General features: G+C 43.6%; 1 protein-coding gene and 1 long non-coding RNA gene across 3 annotated transcripts in view; one reads left to right on the top strand and one right to left on the bottom strand.

Annotated features, from left to right (window-relative positions):
- Nucleotides 1–2609: 2609 nt before the first annotated feature.
- Nucleotides 2610–7162, top strand: LOC146982813 (uncharacterized). Its single transcript, XR_015036277.1, has 12 exons — nucleotides 2610–2716; nucleotides 2877–2983; nucleotides 3096–3218; nucleotides 3334–3376; nucleotides 3505–3549; nucleotides 3663–3750; nucleotides 3860–4323; nucleotides 4497–4535; nucleotides 4617–4655; nucleotides 5205–5291; nucleotides 5556–5652; nucleotides 5765–7162. It is a non-coding gene; the product is annotated as an uncharacterized LOC146982813 (long non-coding RNA).
- A 6410-nt stretch (nucleotides 7163–13572) lies between these two features.
- The window catches only part of adgrl1a (adhesion G protein-coupled receptor L1a), an 89972-nt gene continuing 80792 nt past the window's right edge, over nucleotides 13573–22752 (bottom strand). For both annotated transcript variants that reach the window (XM_085784003.1, XM_085784004.1), the window contains 7 exons: nucleotides 22561–22652; nucleotides 22211–22379; nucleotides 21748–21903; nucleotides 20454–20550; nucleotides 17499–17621; nucleotides 16023–16040; nucleotides 13573–15869 (listed from right to left, as the gene is read on the bottom strand). In XM_085784003.1, coding sequence (XP_085640129.1) covers nucleotides 14944–15869; nucleotides 16023–16040; nucleotides 17499–17621; nucleotides 20454–20550; nucleotides 21748–21903; nucleotides 22211–22379; nucleotides 22561–22652 — 1581 coding nt within the window. In that variant the 3' untranslated portion in view covers nucleotides 13573–14943. The remainder of the gene's footprint in view (nucleotides 15870–16022; nucleotides 16041–17498; nucleotides 17622–20453; nucleotides 20551–21747; nucleotides 21904–22210; nucleotides 22380–22560; nucleotides 22653–22752) is intronic.

The following is a 22752-nucleotide window of genomic DNA, read 5'->3' as shown; positions in this document are numbered from 1 at the left end:
CTGTGGAGCTCCACAGAGTCAAAGCCAAGGAGGAGCACGGAGCAGCCAGCACTATTGTTTCAGAGCTACTCAGGATTCTCGGGGTGTTTCTTTGCCTCGACGTTGACTCCACAACTCACACGCCCTGAATAGTGCACCCGGTTTTTGTTTTCAACTGGAGTTCATAATAGTGAACTGTAGAAACTTTTATGCAGGGTTAATTTAGCCGTCTTCCTCTTTTGTTCACAAAAGGATCTTCCAGAGCCAAAACAGTTTTTACCTTCGAATCTCTTGAAAGAGAATGAAGTATTCCGGGTGGGAAGAAGGGGGGGACAGGAAGAGAGCTGTTTATCTCTCATCACCGCTCTTATGAACAGAGCAAAAAAAAGGGAACAGTTGAGGCAGATGGGGAGAGGACTCAAAAGCAGGAGGATTGTAATTATTTACCCTAGAAGTCCTGTTTGGACTGTTTGGAATTTAGTTCTTCATCCAGGCTGCTGAAGTAGACGCGCTGTGTTTGTGGGAGTGCGGGCCGTGGGACATGCATGTTCCTAGCCTTGTGTTCGTTTTAAGGCTGTCCTGCGTCATCGCTGCTCTCCTCTGTTTATGCAGGAGCTCTGAGGATATGGAGAGGCATGGTCGGATATCCAAGCCTCCCACTGTCACTTGATAGCTATGGAAAATGGCTCAGATGATTGGACGAGCCCACTTCCACAGAAACACATCTTTTTTCTTTTTTCATCGAGGCCTATAGCCAAGCAGTGATGAAGCAATCAAGAATGATGCAACGTTAAGCTGGATTGATGCACTAAATTGACTAATATGTAAATCTGCCTTGCTTCACTTTCGCTTCATGCACTCCCACATTTAAGCCAATGAGATAATTATATTGAGGTGGAAACTGTTAAGCATGTTTTGGAAGCACAAATCTTGCTCTTCTATGTTGGGGGACTCGGATTCCTGCCATTGACAGCGAAGGGTAAAGGAGAGAGGGACAGAGAGAGATGGAGGAAGGGGAGTAGTCGGAGCTGAAGAGATAGAGAGGGGCCCGTATTGAGTGACACAGTGTATAGTCTGTGTTTTCTCGGTGGACCAGAGAAGATGCAGTGTAAATGAAGCGTGCTGCACCATGGCAGCTTCTGCTTTATCTTTGCACTGTGCATGTGTGTGCAAGTGCGTGTGCTTGTGAAGAGAAAAATGACAGAGTACTAAGAGGCCTTTGTTCTTCCTCTGTTCTCTAATGGTTAGAATAAGTTGGGAAGACTGCCATCCTCTGTCTACGAGCTGTCTCTGAAGATAACAGGAGAAGCTACGCAACACAAATGTGAACATGGGTAAATACAAATTCATCCACCTGAGCAGTGGAAACATCCTGTCACAATACAGAATACCTAGTGGGCTGGAGGATGTGTTAGTCTGACACATCTCTCTTTGTGAATAGAGGGTGGAGAGAGTATGCTGAACAATATCACACATTGTTCCTCCTTTTTATTCTCATTTACAGAGGATGAAATTAAAACCTCATGGTGATGTTGAAAGCCATGGCTATCTGTTGATCTGTGAGTCTCTGACCCACAGGACGAGGGCCTCCCCTTGTGTCCCACACGCAATACTACACCCAGGCCCTGATTGAATCTTGAATTTCCTCTGGGATCGATAAAGTCTCTCTAAGTCTAATTGCTAAACGAGATCCATTGAGGAGTTAAAAGCCCTGCAGCCAGCGTCAGAGGGGGAGGCGGTGCATGGGGGCTGCTGGGCTTGTGTGACTCTCAGCTTGGTGTTGTTTGTTTTAGTTTAATGTTCTTTCTTGATTTCCTTACACTTGTGTTTAATAAACCTTTTTCTGTTTTTATTAGTGTCTTTGTGTGGGTGTTTGAGGGCCAGTGGTGAGCTGTTGTTATGCCCCTTGGGGCCAACAAAGCTGGAGTGTACTGTAACAATTGGGGCCTCAATGAGCATGAACATCCATGAGGTGAAGTAAATATGCCTGTGTGTGATTTTGATGGGCCAGATTGTGTATTTTTGAAACTTCTGTAATCCTGGGATTTAAAAAAAAAAAAAAAAAGTATTTTGGGGGGCTTGTATGCCTTTAATTGAAATGCGGAGACTGAGTGGGGCAATGGCTGCAGCGAGGACTATAGCCTTTGTATATGGGGCACCTGCTCAACCCAGTGAGCTATACAACGCCCCTCCTCTGGGTTTTTTTCACACACACAGCAGTCTCTAGAGTTTGAGAGTAGGGTAAAGTCTGGATTTGGTATCAAACAACACACATCCATGGACCCACCCTGCCTCGTGTCATCAGCCCAGGCTGGTGGTGGTAGTGTTTGGGGAATGTTTTCTTGGCACACCTTATATAGTATCAATCACAGCCTGTATAGAAGGGTATATGTATAATATTTTACCATCAATCCTGCCATAGTCAATTATTTTCTTATTAGAAATGTGTTCCCTTGTTTGTTTTTGATCGGGGGGACAACATAGTAGTATACAGTAGAAACAGAGGAGGCTTCAATGTTTGAATATGTGTGGACAGAGAAAGTAAGTGGAGCGTCACATCACAGGAAATACATGTACGTCAAAGTCCACCCCCTTCCTGTTTTTCAGTTCCTCCTCTTCTGGTTTTGTGCAGCGAATCCACTTCCTCATCAGACATTTTCCTACGCACTTGAAATCAGAATGACTGCTGTAAGGTTTACACTGGCTTTTTGGTTAATACATTTCTGTGATGCTGTAGGTAAGTGACTGATCATTTTGAGCTCATATATCTCTCTCCTGTTGAGACTTTTCCTGATTTCCGGGTTTGTGGGGTGGTGTGTCGCAATGTCAGCCTGTTACTTAGTTTGGAGCCAAAAAACTTAGCTAATGCTCCACTTTGTCATTCTATTACTTCACAGAATATGTTTACAGAAACATTTCCTGCTCTGGCATCAAAACTATGCAAGGCTTCAAGTTTTTACACGAGTGCCCTAATGGAGCAGAAGTTAATGCGCAGTTCAACGAGGTACGTAGCCTTTACACCAAGAGAGAGGGGAAAGTGAAAGTATGTGCTATAATGTTCTTTGTTACAGCTCATGTCTGGGCAATAAGAATATCTTTATCTGACTGTCAAACAGACTCGGATTGCTAACTTCAAAAACGGGAAACCTGACTTGCTGCCTGCTTTGGTAAAAAGCATCGACAACGCTTCAATCACAACAGTTGACTGCAGAGACCTGGAAGTAAAATGCTTGACTTTTGTGAGTTATTTAAGTATTTCTATGAACACATCCCATAATATTCAGACTGACTGGTTGTGTTGTAAATGTAACAATATCTGTTGTAAAACTCACAACTTTGCTGTCGCCTTTCAAGGTTGAGTATGTGAAAGAGAAGTGGACGATTTTTACTGTTTCTGGTAAGGCAATGAGATGTTGTAGATCATTAATTCACTACTGAACCTGATCTCTCATCACTGACCAAATGCATACATTTATATCACATACTGTTAATGTACAAAATATCTCACCTCTTTAGCCTTACCAGAGGAAATAAAGGAGCCAGATGCATCAACACCATACGCCCTATGGAGTGAGTGGTAGTTTATTCTGTTTATCTGCTATTATTCCAGTGCTTCACAACATTTCTGTAAAATAACTCGAACGAATATTTGACAATGACGTGTCTGCTTTTTTGTCATCCAGTCGGTGTCGGAAGTTGTGTTGTTGTGATAATCCTGGGAATCCTTGTGGGCTTTTGTTGCCGTTACCGTTGTTGGAGAAGGGACATGATGTGAGTGCTTTTGTGTGTAATAACAATCAACTGTTAATTTGATTTACACATGTGTGTGTGTGTCACAGAATCTCCCATGGATTAAGATGTGTTTGTTTCTTAATGTCAGGAAGCAACACAGAACAGCTACAGTTCTGATTTTCCTCGAAACGGCCTGCTGCAGAAAAAGGAAGTCCAATGAGGCAACAGAGCTTAGGCAAGTATTATTACAAATGCGAATTTGAATTACTTTATTATATATTATATTATTATATATCATATTCTTCTTCGAAATGCAGTTCAGCCATTGAGTAACAATTCATTGAATCTTCAGTGAACATCCATATTTACAAGGAAAAGTTGGTCAGTGGTAAAACAGTTTTTAGTTTAGCTGCTCCAGAGAAATAAATAACTTCAATACAATTTTTTTTATGGTAAACTCTGTTACCCTTAAAAAAGATCCCTAAAGTTCTAATAACATTACATTATACATTTTCTGTTTCACTGTAGCTATGTTGTTGTTCCTGCTGCCAATGATCCTCAAGGAAGTGGTGAAAATGATCTAGTGCAAAATGGCGCTACTGTTGTGCACAGGTTAGACTGCTATAACAGTAAAACATCTTTACACACACATACAACATATGGCGTTTTGTCAAAACCAGAGTTGTTACATCCTCTGCTTGTATCCTGCTCAGTTTGAATGATTTAGTCACTTTAACTTGACATTTAACATTGAGCACCATTCTTAACTCCTATTTGTTTTGCAGTGGAGACACAAATGGCCATGATAGCAGAGCCATAAAAAGGTAAGACTTTTGGTACTGGCTGGACCGTTGTTATCAATTTGTATTCTTAGCTACTATTAAACAAGTGTTTTGTATCTGCAGAGTTAAGAAGGATGATCCAGGAGGTTTCAACTGTGTGAAGTAAGTCAGTTTAAATTATAGTGGATAATATCCTGAAATACACTAGATTTCTAAATTCACACATTTTTGTGTAACATATATGACACTTAGAATAATTGAGCATGTGGACCTGCATGTTTATATCTCTGCCTTTTAGAGTTTAATCACTATTGTATGTGTGATTCAGTTTGAACTATTTATTATTCATTCCATCAAATCTAATTATTTTACAGCAACTCACAGGTTCTGTTACAGATGTTTGCAAAATGATAAGGAGAAGTAAATAAAGTGGGAAAAAAACAACAGTAATAATATGTGATGCAAGCTAATAACATGAGATGCAAACCACTGATTTGATGCCAAGATGAAAATAAGATGAAGCAATTACCAAAACTAATACTTACTTTAGTAATTAAGATGATGATTACAGATTAATGTCAAACTGAAATTAAAGGTAATACAAATATTACAAAAAACAGAAAAAGAAGAGAATGAGATAAACAAAAGAAAGGTTTTCTCTGCTCATCATGCCAGTAATAATAATAATAATGGCTGTGAATTCCTCTCCAGGGTCACAGACGCGTGCAGTGGATGCGTGCGTGGTGATTGTGGTGCGGAGGATCATGAGACAGAGTCGTCGCTGCTGCCGAATGAGCGGTGAGACCGGTTGTCTGTCACTCTACTCTCATAACTGTCCCAAAAGAGAAATCTCTGTCACTTTCCAATTTCCAGTCTCCTTCATACCTTGTTTGATTTGGCCTGTTGACAGCTGTCAGGAGTAACTTTATGAACTGCTCTGCCCAGCCTGCATCCCAAAGCTGAAGGGCCAGTGTGAACTTTCAGAACTTGTCTGACATGTGAGCTTTGCTGCTGTTGTGCTGTTCGCTTCACGTCTCTATTCCTCGTTGTTTCTGTCTCCAGAGCTAACATCCAAGATCCTGACATGGCAGGTGGAGCCGAGGCTTTTGTGAACAACAGCGGCTTTGACCCAGGCCAGGTCAGCAGGTGTGCAGCACCAGTAAGTGGAAAGATTTCTATTCACTCTTAAGTTTATTTTTTTGTGTGTTTTTTCTTTTTTGTTGTTGCTGTTGTTGATTGATTTTTTTTTCTTTTTACTTTATTTTCTGTAGAACTCTGACGCGGAGTCACCTCAAGATGAAGAAACACATACATAAATGATATGAGTTATAATATAATAATAATATATACTACTAAATAATAATAATAATAATATCCTATATGACATATATATTTATATATAATTAGTTATTCAGTGTCTGGGGTACATTTTCTGGGAGTCAAGCATTTTTATTTACATGTTGTTCATTTCTCACAATCTCTTCATGAGCACACTTTCTTTTTGTAATAATATTAGCAGATTGTTTTTTGTTTTTTTTACAAACTGAAGACTGCAGAATGACATGATCAGTCCATCAGAGTAGATGAACAATTTGCATCTTGCAATGATAACATCAGTACCGGTAATCACAATGTAGCGTGATCAATCACATGGCAGACACTGTTCTCATTTAAATAACAGTAATGACAAAAATAATCATAATAATGTGATGCGTATTCTGGTACTTAGACTATTAAATGCTTGACTTGACAAAAGGGTGGGTGTACCATTCAGAAAATGTATCCCATACACATCCAAAAGTGAGATAACTTGATATTAATGCACCTATATAACAATGTATAATGTATAGCGCATATACATATCTATAAGATATATGGGTATATCGGGACGTTGATAGCTCACGGAATTGAGCAAGCGCCCCATATGCAGAGGCTATAGCCCTTGCTGCAGCTGGCCCCGGTTTGATTCCCGGGGTGGCCCTTTGCTGCGTGTCATTCCCTCTTCTCTCTCTGCCTCCCCATTTCCTGTTTCTCTCAACTGTCCTATCAATTAAAGGCAGATTTTCCCCAAAAAATACTTAGCTAGGTAATATCTTTCTTTTTGTTAAGTTACATTATTTGGGTATATCTTATATATAATCAAATGAATAGCTTTAGTGTTATTTTTGAGTTAATAGCATGTACTTTTTTTTTTGCTTTGTTAGAATTATTCTGTATTAATCACTTGCTTGTATTTTACTCCAGACTTGATAATGTGTTTTCATTTGATCACTTATGTAACTATTTTCATTGCTTTTGGGTTTTAGTTGGCAAATTTCTATATAGTAATCTTAACATTGAGTGTATTACAAATTCATAGTCATTTTTAGCTTTTACGTACCTCTTGAAGGCAACACAGAACCTGCAGTTTCAACGTCATACCACGTGGGGGCAGTAAATAGTCATGGGTCCAACAGCACTGCTTTACGAAGGCAACAACTCATGGCATGGCTTCTGTTGAGTAATGCAAATGCAATAAACTCTCATTTATTCCAGATAGTAAAACCTTCAGATTCCTAAATGTACTGCAAGCAAAAGTGTATATTTTGCTTTTGTGATATGTATTATGATTAAACATTGTGTGTGGACCTAAAAAAAAAAAAAATGTGCTTGAATAAATCATTAATGGGACTGTTGTGGCTGTTGTATGGTTTTGTGCAATCAGTGTGTGTTTGTGTTTGGGTTGATTTAGAGCTGATATATGAATCGACTAATAGGGCGTCAGTAAGCACATTACATCACTTGATAATTTAAGTGTTTTCTATTGTGTGTTACAGTACTTAAAAGATTAGTTGCCCCTGTGGCTTGATGTATGGTAGTAATTACAGTAACACACAAACACTCAGGGGTCTGGGCTGAATTTAATACATCTATTTCCTCTATCTCCTGGGATCTGCTGAGAGATGCTGTGAGTCTTGGTTTGTCAATGTCTGATTCTATTTTAAGCTTCCCTAAATGTGCAATGACCTTGAAAAAGCTGTTTTCTTTTTCTTTTTTTTTCTTTTTACCCCTCAGATGGACTGAAAGGCAGGAAGTGAGCGTGTCAGGGGTTAGAGGCTTGGTTGCTCATGTTTGCTATGTCAGTGTGTGAAAGCGTTACTGCAGCGCCGGTGGAGAGAGGGTGATTGAATGGTCAAGGCCTCTGAGCCTCCCCTCTGAGGGAGTTTCACTGAGGGGACATGAGAGAGGCGGGGGGCTGGGAGGATGGGAGGATTGGTGAACAGGTAAGGGAGGGGAGGGGAGGGGAGGGGGAGTGAGTGCTGGTCTTCACGTGTCATCATATATGTACAGCATACAGCAGATGAAAAAAAATGTAATTAATAAAAAAGCAGAGGCGAAGTTTCAGCAAGGCTGCAATTACGCATCAATTCTCCATGCTCTGATGCACATAATAATTAGATATCGACTAATTAGTTACCAATCACACTCCGTTGTGAGCAGGATTATGAGCAGTCAAGGAAACAAAAATCAGTGGGAGCTGAACTCTGATCACACCACATCAGGGATAAAGGAGGCTTAAGAGAAGCTATGGGCTTCAGTTCCAACACTTAGGTTTGTTATCTCTAACTGATCTCTTGCTGATCACTATGTTTATGCTTACTCTGGAGTCTACTATAGGTCGCCTACCACCGTTGTGTGCTGCTGTGGCTTAATAGGCAGCTGCAAGCAAACAGTGTTTCATTCAGAAGTCAGTAAGCTGTACTCACACTGCAGTTATTAAAAGATTACATCAGGGATCACACCACACCGTATGATTAATTAACCTTGACTGATGCTTTGTAAAGCTGAATCCAGCTGAGCGAGTATGCCCACAGGTCTGCGTGTACATACACATACATATGAGATGGTTGAAAGCTTCACTCTTGCTGGGCTTCCTTATACTGACTCAGGGTTACTGTAGTGAAACAAAGCCTTGCTTTCTCCAGATTAGTATGGGGCCGGTCCTCTCATCCCCCTCATCCATCTTGGTGCGTGATGCTCTTATTAGTCCCTGTCCAAACACTAAGAGTTTTGGGGCTCTGGGTATTGTCTCCTAAACTGACAGCTTGCTTTATTTCTGCATCTCTTTGATCACCTTGTGTAGTATGCTTTGGACACAGGCCAGTGTTTGGCAGAATCATCATCCCAACCACCGGGTCAAATCTGCATATGCATACAGTGTATGGTTCAAAGGGGAGCTGACTCAGGAAGGTGCTGGGTTGCTTGGCTTCAGTCCCCTGCTTCCCATGGTACACAGATGAGCAGCACAGCGCTGTCGTAACCTGAAGGACAGCCCATGAATTAAACATAGCGGGCATATTAGTGCTTAAACATGTCTTTTCATTTCCAGTTTCAATCATGAGGTATAGTGGAGCTTATGGTACAGTAAAAGATTAACAATTCCTGTGTGCTGCTTTGCTTTTATCCCACTGGCACATGCACAAACACACAAGTAATTATGGCGTACATCAGCGCACAACCACACACACCACAAGTGAGCCCCTTCAAGATGTTTGGCAGAGAAATCTTGAAGCACAAATGGTGTATATTTTCAATAGTTTTTTATTAATATGTGCTGATACAAGGTCGCTCTGACCTGCGATGACGCGAACACTCACAGAAAATCATCCCCTTTGGCCCAGACAGCTGTCAAAGCAATGACCATGAGAAAATAATTAAAAACAAATAAAAAAAAAAAAACCAAAGAGAACAAATGAACACCATTGCTCAAAAAAAGAGAAACAGAATCAAGGAGATATTATTAACCTCAGTTTACAAATGTCTCAGCGGTACATGATAAATTATCCATTTCATAGAAAAGTCACAGAAAGCTCTGTAAATGGTGCTATATGTAGAACCCCACATGGCACAATGTCAGTTCTCATTGTTCCTACAGTACCAGTACCAATGCCTACACCTTGCTATGTAAAACCACTAGCACCCAATAATATGATCCCATAAATAAGAGCATGTCGGGGATGTCCAATACTGACAAGGTTCTGCTGTAACGAGTTCATTAATACAGCCCTTTGCTGATTCTCAGAATATCCCATTCGCACCTGCTATAATAGCCATGTAAGTGTATTCTACCTCTGACGACAGACGCAGGCCTTGGTGGGGCCGCCCTGTGGATGACCAGGGGATGGGGATCGCTTATAGCCATGGACAATCACATGCAGGCACAGTTCAGCTCCTCCCTCACTCCTCCTGGAGACAGTGCACTCAGTGGAGACAAAGGAAGAAATAGAAAAGAAATCATGCCTACAGGTTCAGCTTGCTCCCGCTGCATGTGGACAGATGTTCGTATGTAAAAAGCTGATCCACGTCTGCTGCAGTGTATAAAACTACTGAACCTGACTGAATAAGTGTATTGTACATATGTCTGTGTGTCAAAGGATATGTTTGTTTTGGTTTTGGACCTCAGGGTTTCGATGTAGAACGGGCCTTGCATCCTCAGCATTTCGGAGAACGCCATTCTACCCAAAAGCCCCTTTGTTGTTGGTCCCACCCTGTGCATCAAAGATGGCCGCTGGCCTGAATTGCTGGCACAGCTCCCCATTCATATTCAAGACAAAAAGAGAGAAACAGCACAATCCTCTTCTCTGGGTTTATGCCATACCCCTACATATTCTTAAAACTACTCTATAAGTACTGTATAGTAGTCATGTGGATACGTAACAAGAGACCAATAATAAAATAGTACTACTTTATCATTGTTTACATTTGCTCTTTAAAAATCTCTATAGGAAAAATCCTGTCGCATTAGTTAGAACTCCAAAAATCTCGCTTTAATCAGCTGACGCGGCAGTGGATTCATATTCACATTTTCTTAAGGAAGCATCCATTAGAGCGGACGACAATCACATCATCTGTCCTCCTCTACAGGCAGATCTCTTTTATTCCATGAACGAACTCGAGAGAGTTGGCATACCAGGCTGATCGAGTTAAACCACAGAGTGATAACCTCTGAGCTGCAAACCACCAACAGCCATCTGAAACAAAGCAGCACATCCATCTCCTTATCTCCACATCCAACCCTGCACAGGCTCACTCACTGCAAACCCGCTCTAACCGGCCATCCTCCCTCCCTCCCTCCTTCCCTCGCTCCCTCAACGCCTTTGGCTATGAATTTGTGGCATCTGTGACATCTCTGCTGATGTTGTCCCCGCTCCGTCCCCTCTTGGGCCGGTCTTTGCAGACATAATGACCCTCTGCTCCTCTGCTGCTGCTGAACACCCCTCCCTCCCTCCCTCCCCCCCACTCACAACTGCCCTCCCGGTGTGATATAGGCCACACAAATTGCTGGAAACAATAATAAATAAATAAAAAGAAGTGTTTGTATGTGTGTGTGTGTGTGTGTGTTTGTGTGTGTGAAAGGGTCAACTGCAAGAGAAAGGACTGTAGGCCTGCTGGGACCTCTGCTGTCTAATGATAGACTGAACAATGCCACAGCTCACTTTCCACTGACACTAAGCTGCAGGGGTGAACCAGCACTGTGTCAGAGGTTGGGGCGTCCCACCTTTTAAACAACTTCCCACCTCACCACTGAAGCACATGCATGCCCGGCTTGCCACCAGCATGGAATGGGATAGTGTTAAAAAACATTTGCAGACCAATAAGGGAAAAAAGAAAAGAAAGCAGGGAAGAAAGAAGTGAGGGCGAGATCACGGCAGTAAATGAGTACCAGGATGTAATTATTGTAATCAGAGGTTTAGAGGGCTTTCAGTGGTGGAGAAACTCCCGTTATGTGAGCCTCCGTCCGCCAGCGTGGGCCCCAGACCTTCCTACTGTATAATCACTATCATTTACCACAGTACAGCACTCCTCTGTTTATTGAGATATTAATCTGAGGTAAACAAAGCTTTTGACAAAACAAATTAACACTCTCAAAGAAGTGCAGCACTAATGGAGTCCATTGAGATTGATATTAAAATGTGGATGAGATGGGCGGGGGAGGGAGGAGGAACTGGGAAAAAAAAAGGAAAAAGAGAAGTAGGCCCAAGGTGACGCACATTCGTCCTCTCACGGGGGGGTGTCTGTCTAAACAGTGTTTTTCCCTGGGGCAGGTCCCAGCTGAGCACTAGTGATCAGCAACAGCACATTATGTCAAACGCAGTGACGGAGGGATGGCGCTAATGGTGATGGGGATGAGAATGATGAGGATAAAGATGATGATGATGGCCGTCTTGTGTTTCCCATTAACACTCCCGCCCTGGAGTGAATTGTTTAATCTTGTGTCCTGCTTGCTTGTTAAAATACATTCAGTTGTCCTCAGTTGACCATTGAGTGCTGTCTCAGTATGGCGCCACGACAACTGAGCCATGAGATCCGTCGCGTCACACTGTCCCGCTCTGCAGCAGAGCAATATACATACGTATGCATACTGTCATTTCATTTGTAAACACAGACAGCTCCCAGGTTCAGGTGCACATCCAAGTCATATATACCATCCGACCAGTATTGCACATGTTCCCCCTATGGCTCGAGTGATGAAACAGGGGCCTCCTTTCTGAGCCGCGTTGCACTTCGTGGCCCGTAGAATGTTACACAAATTATTTCAAATACAAGAATAAATGGCGGCAAATCCTTGTAATCCTTCTCCCTTATCTGTCTTTAACCCTCTCTCTCTCTTCCAGCCCCAAGAGCCACAGCTAAAAGCTGTCCTTTGGGTCCTCTTAGAAGTGGGACATTCAGGCTGTAGCCAAATGTCACACTGCAGTGGATGCCATCTATTTTCAGCTCACGTTCCGTCCACTTGCCACACTCTTTCATTTGGCGCAGGTTTATGAGGGAGATAGTCAAAAAAATAGAAAACAAAAATGAACAATGCCATGAATAAATCAATGTGAATAAATATTCCAAAAAAAAACATACATAAAAACTGATAAATAAACCATAACAAATACCTATAAATAAAGCGTAGAAGAAGGCAAACTCTCAGTTTAGTAAAGGTCAGACAGATTACAGCTGGATGAAAGTAGCTTCATGAGCAGCTCTCTCTTGACAGCTAATTTCTCAAAATGTATCGCTTGCATAAGGTGGCATATTGGAAACATGTCCCCCCCCCCACCCCCCCCCCCCCCTGATCGGTCAACCCTGCTTGTCATTTTCATGGTATGTGGGTAGCTCATGTCTCTGGAGGCGGTCTGATTCCTACCGTCCTCCTCGTACCTGAACGCCACATCAAGGGTAAATTACATTTGAGGCGGAGAAGTAATGGCAGCTTTCGGAAATCCGCACCCCCCAACCCCCTGTTGCCTGATGTGCATTCAAGTCACTTCACAAAAAACAAAAACAAAAAAAAAACTTTCAAGTGTGTGTGTGTGTGCACATACAAAAGTCTGGTGCACGGCACACACACGCACACACAAACACGCACACACTCATACACTGGGACATACACGGACAGTCATTCAGACACGTTCATACTTACATGCACACGAACACATGCACACAGGAAATTAATGAGTTGTCACATTAGGCTCTGAAGTAATGCTGAAACTATCTTTAAGAAACAGCAAAATGCAATATTCTCTGATAGCAAAACAAATGTCATTATCATACATGCTAAAACCCATGTTGTTAAAAGTATGTCATCTGGTTATATCTTCCAAATAATACAAGAACAAACCAAATCACTGCATGGACGTTGTCGTTCCCCCCACAATGCCTTGTGTTGCCTGTGAGGCACAGCATGACATTTGACGACATCTATCTCGCTTGCCCCACACCTCACACACCCCCTCCCCTCCCTCCCTCCCTCCCCACCTCCCGCTGCCTTCGGCAATTTCACCCTGGGAATGTCAAAGGCCAAACATTAACAACATGTAATGGATTATATTACATAAAAACTGTGCCGGGACTTTTTTTTTTTGTTTTTTTTTTTTGTTCCATTTTTCATTTGTATAAATAAAAATCTACTACACATTATAATCTCTCTCTCTGCCTTTCTCTCTCCATTTTATCACTATGGAATTTCACTGAATGGCACAGTGCTGGGGCACAGAAGAGCGAGAGATCGAGCATTTCGGGAGAGAGATAGAGTGTATCATTCAGGTCACAAAGTCCAAAACATTTTATTTTTTTTCTCTTTTGGCTGTTTGTTGCAGTACAAGAAGTCATTTTTCATAGTATTTGTTGCTTTTTGTTGCTTTTGATCATCTGGTGTCTCTATTTACATAGCAGGAATAAAGTAGATTCATGTGTGGTTCTTATGTACACGGTAATACCAATTGGTCGACCGGTGCGTTTGCGACGTTTTACAGTCTTGGTTGTCACAGCCACACGCAGGAAACAAGTCCACTTCAACTGGCTAGGCTCTAACAGCAAAGTACAGGGGGGAGGGGGAGGGTGACACCAGTCTGCTCCCGCAGCCCCCTCCCCCCCCACAAGAGGATGCAGACCCAAAGTCAACAAATTGAATACTCTCTTCAAAAACAATAGCAAGGCAGTCATTTAACTTTTCAAATGCCTAAAGCAAACAACCAGAGAGAACAGTGGAGAGGATTGGCCAGTCTCATGGATGCAGGGTCTCCTGCTCTGGAAGGGTGGTGCAACGCCTCCTCAGACTCCGTCTCTGCCTCGACTCCACTTCTGTACATCGTCGTTGATTCATCACAAGAGAAAATGAAGGCAACTATACTGAATCAGCTCCCACTGCCTGTTTGGAACAAAAGCTCTTGCTCCCTTTTACTTAGATGGAGCACTGTTTTCACTTTTGATGTTCAGTAATGAGCACTTCTGGATGAGTGAGTGTGTGTGAATGTTTGTGTGTGTGTGCGTGCGTGTGTGTGTGTGTGTGTTTGCCTTGTGAATGTTCTAGTTTCTGTTCTGGCTCAATAAAAGATATTTTTGGCAACAATGAAGAGCTTTCTGTGAGACATTTTTTAGGTTATAATAGTGTACTATATTCCCTGTCTCCACAGCTAACTACTCCTATCAAATCATGACTCAAAAAAGACCTATGGATGGTAAGAAAGGGAAATGAGATAAAATATAAAATGATATTCCCATCTCCGGAGGCAGGTCTGAAGAGAAATTACATAAAAAACTTTAACAAAGTTTTAAAGTTTTGAAATATTTGAAGGTAAAGGGGGTGGATCGGTACATTCAGAGTGCTGGACTTGGCCTTAGGGTACCAAAGGAACTGGGGAGGAATGGGGGAGGAGAGAGCAAATGAATACTCTGCGGAAAAAACACCCATCGCTCATCTCCATAAGATAGAGGAGGGTTAAAGATAAAGGCTGCTTCTGCAGAGTCAGCCATGACTTCCCCTGAAGGTCACTCTGTTTGCTCATCTGTTAGTTAAATAAATGTCAAGAGAAAGAAAGGCAACCAAACAAGCAGAAAGTGGAGAGATGTGAGAACGAGGCGGGCTAGGAGGCGGTTCTGGCCATCACATTAGTCCCCAACTTCCTCTTTCAGGCTCCAGTCACAGGCTGGTGACCAGCTGCATTTGTCCGTCTCCCTCATTGTGGGCAGGCTCCTGAGCCTGGTGTCCCTCCCCGCTCGGCCTCCGGGGCGGGGCCTGGTAGAAGGTCTGCATGGGGGCCCCGCGAGAGCCGAGGGCAGGCCTCCCAGAGCTGTAGTACAGCTCCTCGGGGGGCTGGGCCGAGCGGGGCACCACCTCCAGGGGCTCAGGACTGCTGTCGGGGTAGGGTGAGTCTCGCAGGTTGGTGATGCTGGTGTACAGGGAGTCGCGGGCGGGGGAGTCGGGCGCTCTGTTGCCTCCCTGCCCGCCGGCGCTCTGGCCGCTGTGGCCGCTGTGGCCCAGGCTCTCGGTGAGGTCGGCCGTGTAGCTCTCCGATTCCTCCGGGTCGCTCTGGTAGAGGACGGACTGGGCGCGCTGCAACAGCAGAGGCTCCTCCAGGGCTTTGTAAAGTAGCTCCACGTCCTGCGGGGTACGCTGTCGCCCTTCTCTCATAAAGTCATCATCTTCGTCCAAGCCCAAAGACTGCTCCGGTCCGGCTTCCACCGTCCCCCGGCCGACCCCACCGTGAGTACGACCCCTGGCCAGACTGCCACACACCCTGTCCCCTACATCACCACCAGCACCTCCTCCGCTCCCTCCTCCAACGCCACCTCTCAGGTTGTTGTGCACAAGCTCCGAGATAATCATTTTCTCAAAGGCCGCCGCGTCGGAGAGGTTTCGTCGAATGCCTCCGCCGCCCAGGGCCTCCGTGCTGCGGGGATTGAAGAGAGGCGGGGGACTGTCTCCTCCTCCGCTACCTAGGAAGTCACAGCTGCCCCCGCCTCCACCTCCCGGGCCACTGCGCAGGGAGTAGCTGTTGTTGAAGTTGCCATTCAAGGGCAGGGTTTCCATCCCACAGGGGTCGCGGGCCTTAGATAACGTGCTCTCTGGACCCAAACACAAACAGAAGAGATACAGAAGACTGAGGGTTTGGCTGCTGCTGCGCAGACAGATTCAAATGTCAGGAAGAGAAAAAGAAGGAATATCAAATGGTAAAATGTAATCTGACAGCCATGTGAACTGAGGTGTATTACACTTACTTGGGTCGCGGAAGGTTCCTGTGTTTCCCAGAGAAAGTCGTGTGGAGTGAATAAAATGAAAGACACTAGTCAGTAAGTGTTCTTTAATGATGCAACATTAACTTGATGTATTAGTTTTAAAGACATTTCAAAAGGGAACCATTAACGGAATAAAAAATATCCTTGTCCGTTCTCTTCTCTCTGTCTCTCTTTCACATCCGACCTCCCAACTCTTACCACACACGCACATAAACACATGCACAGTCACATTAAGTTTGATTTATGCAAACTAGGTCTTGTTTGTCTGACACCATATTCCTTCCAACATTTACATCTAAGCATATACTCTGGATATTTGTTTGCTACCGCCAGTGATACCTAGATGCATACATTATTCATGCAATACCTTGTACAGTAGCAGTAATGTTTATTTTACGAGTTTCCTTCAACGGACCAAAGATGTTGTGCTATTTCTCCCAAATTACCATCACGCAGCGAAGCAAAAGCCACAGCTGCCTAAAAAGTGAGAAGCATGTACATTTTTAATATTTAATGTGTAGTGTGACTTTAATCAACGCTCTTATTCGTTGGTGGTGTGGGTAATTAGACATTCTAATGAAGTGCTCTCCCTACTTCCTCTCCCACTCTCTGCTAAAAATGTCTTGGCTGCCAGGCCTGTGGCCATCAGGCTTGACGTATTGTGCGGAGAGGATTTAAAATATTTAACAGAAACGCTGACTTAAATTTCAGTCCTCAGACACCAGGCCTGATACACTCAGCCAGAGACCAGCCACACACAGTCATAGTTCTCCCTAACCAAGTGAATACTGGTGCTGTGGAGGAGCAATTACCACAACATGTCTAATTCAGCAGTTATAGGCATCCAAAGAGTGCAGGGGGGAGTGGTGCAGCAATGTGATAAAACAGCTACCAGGCTGTTTAAAGAGTCCCAGTCTGAGATAAAAGCAAGCACACACACACACACACACACACACACACACACACACAGGCAGGCACTAACAGTTAGCACTCACACCTGACCGACCTACATCCAGATGGACTGTACTTGGCCACTGAGCTAGCTGTCTGATCCCCTTTCTGCTGCCGTCATGATTTAAGCCGACCGCCTTTTCTGCCCAGGAACAGTAAAACTGTCTTTAAGATTTCTGGCAGTCACAACTGTAGCTAAAACTTCTAATCAATTTGTGGCTGTTCTCATGAAGATTCAAGATCGAACCAGATGGCTGGTTAGACTGTAGGCACTGTTTGGCACTGTTCTGCTCAGCCTAGTGGATCCGTCTGACAGCTACATAGCCTTAAAACACACACACACACTCTCACACATATACACACAACTCTAACACAGCATCGGTTCTATGTACCATGTCAAACCACTGACAGAGCAACAGACAGAGGGACATACTGCATCCACACATGCATGTTGACGAGACTTCACACACACACACACACACAGATGTGTGTTTAGGAGGAGCTAACCGGTGGAGTTGAAGACGCCAGGTGAGGGTGGGGTGAAGCTCTCAGCCAGCAGAGTGTTGTAAGGAGAGTTACCAGTGCGAGTCTGCAGCACCGGGTTTGTCAGAAGGTGGTTGCCCATGGTCGCTGCAAGACACAGACATAAAAAAAATAAAAATAAAAAAGAATAGAATCATAAACAGGTTCTTATCTTTGCCTCAAGTGTAAGTGCAAAGCAAGCACGAGCAGAAATGCTGCACACAATAGGGGCAATATTCTGAAACTCACGTTTCCAGGCTTGGTAATAACATCTGGAATCATAAAAATATTTACTGTTTATTCAGATGGGGTTATTTTTGTTATGCCGACACTTTATGGTGTAATGCATTTCACAGTGTTCTCCTCAATGTTTATGCCTGCTGATTGTAACCTTTGAGTACAAATACAATTCCAGGGGAAAAAGGTACTGTTTGGAGCATTGCCACACATTTTTTCCCCCCGTGGCTCCTGACAATGTAGTCAGATGTGTGTGGGGGGGGGGACAGTAATGCATGCCATTATGTAGTCTAAGGGTGCAGCCATTGAAACACAGTTAATTTCACAGTGAAATGTGAATGCCACAACAAGACAAATATAATTCAAAGAAATGGCACACAGAGAATGTTGTATAATGCCCATGTATGGCCTCAGCCTGAGGCAACTCGAACAGAAATGCCATGAAATTAAAAATAGGACAGCATGACGGAGAGTAGTCCAAGGCAAAGTGCAACCTTCAGGTCTCACGCCTACCGTTCATCACACAGCAAGGGAGCAGGGAATTCTAAAAAATAAAATATGCACTCGCACACAGCTATTTATTTGTCATATTCTGTCCTCTTACACCTCCCGTCCATCTTTCTGGCACGTCACACAACACAACCGCCCCCCCACCACCACCACCACCACCACCACCACCCCTCTTCCCGTCTCCCTCCATTCTCTGGCTTGCTCTGCTTTGTCTTCACTCGACCACATTTTCTCAGTTCCTCATGCCAGAATTTTTTCAAACACCACCAAATTAGTCGGGATTAGCTGCCTGTGTGTACTATCTCATAGGAATATCCTGTGGAAAATTAAAGGAACTAGCTTTAAGTGGGGAGAAAAAGTAGGGCGAGGGGAATCATGGGAGCCTCGGTGTGTGTGTGTGTGTGTGTGTGTGTGTGTGTGTGTGTGTGCCTTGTCTTCTGGACACATTACTATTGTCAGGAAGAGATTGCGGTTCATGAAGAAGTGAAGTGGAGAAATCAAAGAGATCCGAGATGCCAGTGATAACAACGCAGCGTCTCGCCTCCAGATTCGGCCTCTTTAATTACTCCTCCATGATAGCGGCTCTTTCTCTCTATATATCTCTCTTTTCCCTCCCTCCCTCCCTCCCTCCCTCCCTGCTCCTTCCTGCGCTCCCCTTCGTCTTCCACTTTCTGCCAACTGACAAACTTTTCTCAGAAGCACAGAAAAATAAAGGCTTCACAGCACAGTTGTTTGTGTTTGACAGCACAACATGCGATGATCCACATTGTGAGTCTCCTCCAGGCCTGCTGATTGCTCTATCGTGACAAAGAAACCCGGAGCGCCCGCCCACCCGAACCTCACGCACGCACGCGCGCACGCCCGCACCTCATCCATCCAGCTCGCTCTTAGCACCCCTCTTCCTCCGCGCCCCCTGCCTTGCTCCTGTCACTCTCCTCAATTAGAATAATTACCCCCTGTTCGCTCACACGCTAATCAGTTCATTAAAAACAAAATGGATGAAATTAGCATAGAGAGTGACGGCTGATTTAGCAACTGCTTCTGTGTCATCATCAACAGCCCACCACCCCGCCACCCCCCCCTGCTCCTAAATCTGGAACCTGAGCCAACCTTGATCGTCTCAGTGTCACCGATGGCTGCGGCGGTGACGCCACCGGTTGCTGAGGCTGAGATCACGATATTAATAATGCCTAATGCCCAATTCATGCGCTGTGCAGAGTTCGGGGGGGGCAGCATGCGTCACTGTGTTCAGGCGGAGAAGACATGGGTGTGTGTTTGGATGCCATTAATCCCTCGGCAACCACTAAAGCCTGAGAGGAGAGGGTTCAAAGCAGGGCTGAGCAGCGCCTGGCTAACTCACAGTTGTATTACAATACTTTTTTTTTTTTCTTTTTTTTATCACGACGGTCACAACACCTGTAATTCTGTGACAACAAGATCTTTGCGCAACATGTGTGGGAGAATAAATCTCAGAGACCATGACACGATACATTGTGATATATTGTCTGTCCTCCGTCTACATTTCTTAATGAAAAACTGGAAATATGAACAAATAAGCTGAACAATTTTCTCACTGCCGATGGCTGCAAACCGCGGAGAGATGAAAAAAGAAAACGAAATAACACTCTGTGAGAGATGTGAACTAAGATATGGTGTAATGACTAAATAGTCTTGTTCTTTAAGGTAAATTAGCATTAGTGACTCAAAAACTCTAAAATACACTTGAATCAGTTTAATTATAGCAGCACATGGCGCAGCACAGGCGTACAGTATGAACTCTCTAGCACTGAGCACACACCCACATATCATATCCACATAACAGAGATGACGGGAATCATATATTTCTAAAGCTGCTGAGTGCTTTTACTGACCAGTGGCTGCCACTACACTGCAAACTCATACCCACCACCCACCAACCAGCCATCAACCATATGTTATTCAGTCTAAGCTATTGCTGTCACTAGCTGGCCTGTTGGCTGTGAGAAAATCTGAATCATTAGATGTGAGCATACATTTCATTGTCCTGTCTACTGTCAGACAGAATAATGGGGCTTTTCTTGGCTCTGTCCATTCCCATGTTTTTTTTCTTCCCCCAATTGTGTTAAATTGTGTAATATATTATGTATTTGTGTCCTTTTAGGCGTGCATGACTTAATGAAAGGGAAGCAGAGCAGTAACAGAGGATGGCCTCACCGCGGTTCAGTGTCGGGGTGCTGTTGATATCTCCCGCCATGAAAGAAGATTCTGTCTGCTTCCGAACCGTGTCGTTCCACATCCTGCGGATCCGACTCTGGAAGGGGGAGCAGAGCGCAGTGAGCGGCAGCAAACAGACAACAAGTTAAATATAGAAACACGGCGGGTAGACTTTGTAACTCAGTGGGGCTGCTGTAATCAAAACTGTTGGGCTTGCTCTAATCCACAAAGAACAATAGGCAAACAAGCCAGATAAAGCGACAGAGGCGTTGGGTAAATGGGCACAAAGCTATGTCATGTTATCATGAGGGGCGCTAATAAACTCAAGACACGATTGCAGTAGCTGATAAAATTGTTATTTGGAGGCGTCTTATTATATTGTGGGAAAGCTTGTTTGTAAGGACTGTGTATGTGTGTGTATGTGTGTGTGTGTGTCATTATACATATGCCAGGATACACAGTACTTCCAGATGTCTTCTATGGTGCCTGTGTCTATATATAGCACATAGACTTCAAAGGATATCTTTATTAATGAGTCATCTACTCTCCGGTAAGCACCGGGGCTGCCAGCAATAGCTGGAAACATAAAAGTAAAATTTCACAACAGAGGTGAGTAAAGTGGCTAATTAGCACAGATTTTCACCAGAATCATCTAATGAACACATCACACTATATATATCAACATGTAACACGCTTTAATACTGTCCTGTCTTCAGGAACAGACTGTACAGCAAGACTAGTGTTTCAGTCCCTGCCTCTCTCTTTGTCACCAGCTACTGTAATGAAAACAACGTGACTGTGGGCTGAAGAGTACTGTAAGTTAAGTAAGAAAATAAAAGTGCTGTGCGAAAGTAATCGGTGAGTCATTGGTATTGATCAATCAATGAGCAATCAAACCCCCGCAGATACACTCATTTCATACTTCACAATCTTATATAATAGACCTTTTAAAGAAGGCAAAAAATAAATAAAATAGCAGCAGGGTGAGGACATTTCCTATTAATTTTGTTCTGACACAATCTTTTTAGAGTGTTGCAAAAAAAAAAAAAAAAAAAAAGAGAAAGGCATTCATTCCCGTGAAATAAAATGATTTATGCTGAGAATAAGTAAAAAATCATCTTGCTGCACAGGCAGATTTACTTTTCATTTGTTCTGTGAAAAACACAATTTTAAAACTCAACAGTGGCCTGATTGGTTGATGTGAGAATGAACACATAGACAGGTGTGTCTGCATATGTGTACATTGCTTTGCGTGTGCTATCATCTCATGTGTGGGTTGTGTCGTGGACCCCACCTGTCTGTGGGCCGCTGCGTGGCGAGCTTGGCTGCCGCTGTAGTAGCGGTTGTTGGCACGCAGACCCGAGTTCTTCAGGGAGCCGTGGGAGCTGGTGGTGGAGGTGCGGCTGCAGCAGTAGGAGTGACGCAGACACTTACTGTACTCCTTGTGGACCTGTAATAAAGGGAAAAAAAAAGTCACCACCAGCACTAGAGGAAGGCTTTAAAGCCACTCGTAAACACAAACACTTAGGACGGATGAATGTGGAGCTACAAAGGCTTTTATCAAACGGCTACAGCAAAACCTACTTAATGAAATCAATCTAACACACTGCAGGTACTGAATATCCATCCATCCATCCATCCATCCATCCATCCATCCATCCATCCATCCATCCATCCATCCATCCATCCATCCATCCATCCATCGTCAAACAGTAATTTTTATATTTCCAATGTCAAACAGTAATTTCTATATTTACCTTCTTCTGCAGGGCACAGTGGAAGATAAAGATGAACATGCCCTGGAAGGCATTGAAGGTGGTGAAGAGATAGGCCATGATCACTGTGTTCTCATTGATAAATAGGAAGCCGAAGGCCCACGTCATCCCCAACAGGAAGAGCAGAGCGATGGCACCCAGAGCCCATGACCTGATTCAGGTAGACAAAGAAAAAGTTTAATTGTGACACAGAGGGAAATTGAATCATCCAGCTGACAATGTGGTTTATTTATCATAAAATGTTCTGCTTGAAAAACAAACCAACAAAAAACCCCACCACCAACAACACTAGTTTCAGGGTATGAGTCTCTTATTTAATAATTTGAACTAACTTAATATTATCCAGGCGGCTGGAGTCGGGTTTGAGTGCTGAAGAATTGCGAATCATCTTGTGCAACGTGATCATGAGGAAAATGAGGTTGAGCTGAGGACAGAAGATAAGAGGAGTCAAGTAAATGCGGAGTGAACTTTACTGTGTGCTCCAGAAAAACTGAGCACAAAGCAAACATGGTGAAAAGATACTT

This window comes from Trachurus japonicus, chromosome 8 (assembly GCF_045865225.1).
Source record: "Trachurus japonicus isolate A0001 chromosome 8, Traja_1.0".
NCBI lineage: Eukaryota > Metazoa > Chordata > Actinopteri > Carangiformes > Carangidae > Trachurus > Trachurus japonicus.
The sequence above is the reverse complement of the archived record's forward strand: the minus strand, read 5'-3'. Positions and strand labels throughout refer to the sequence as shown.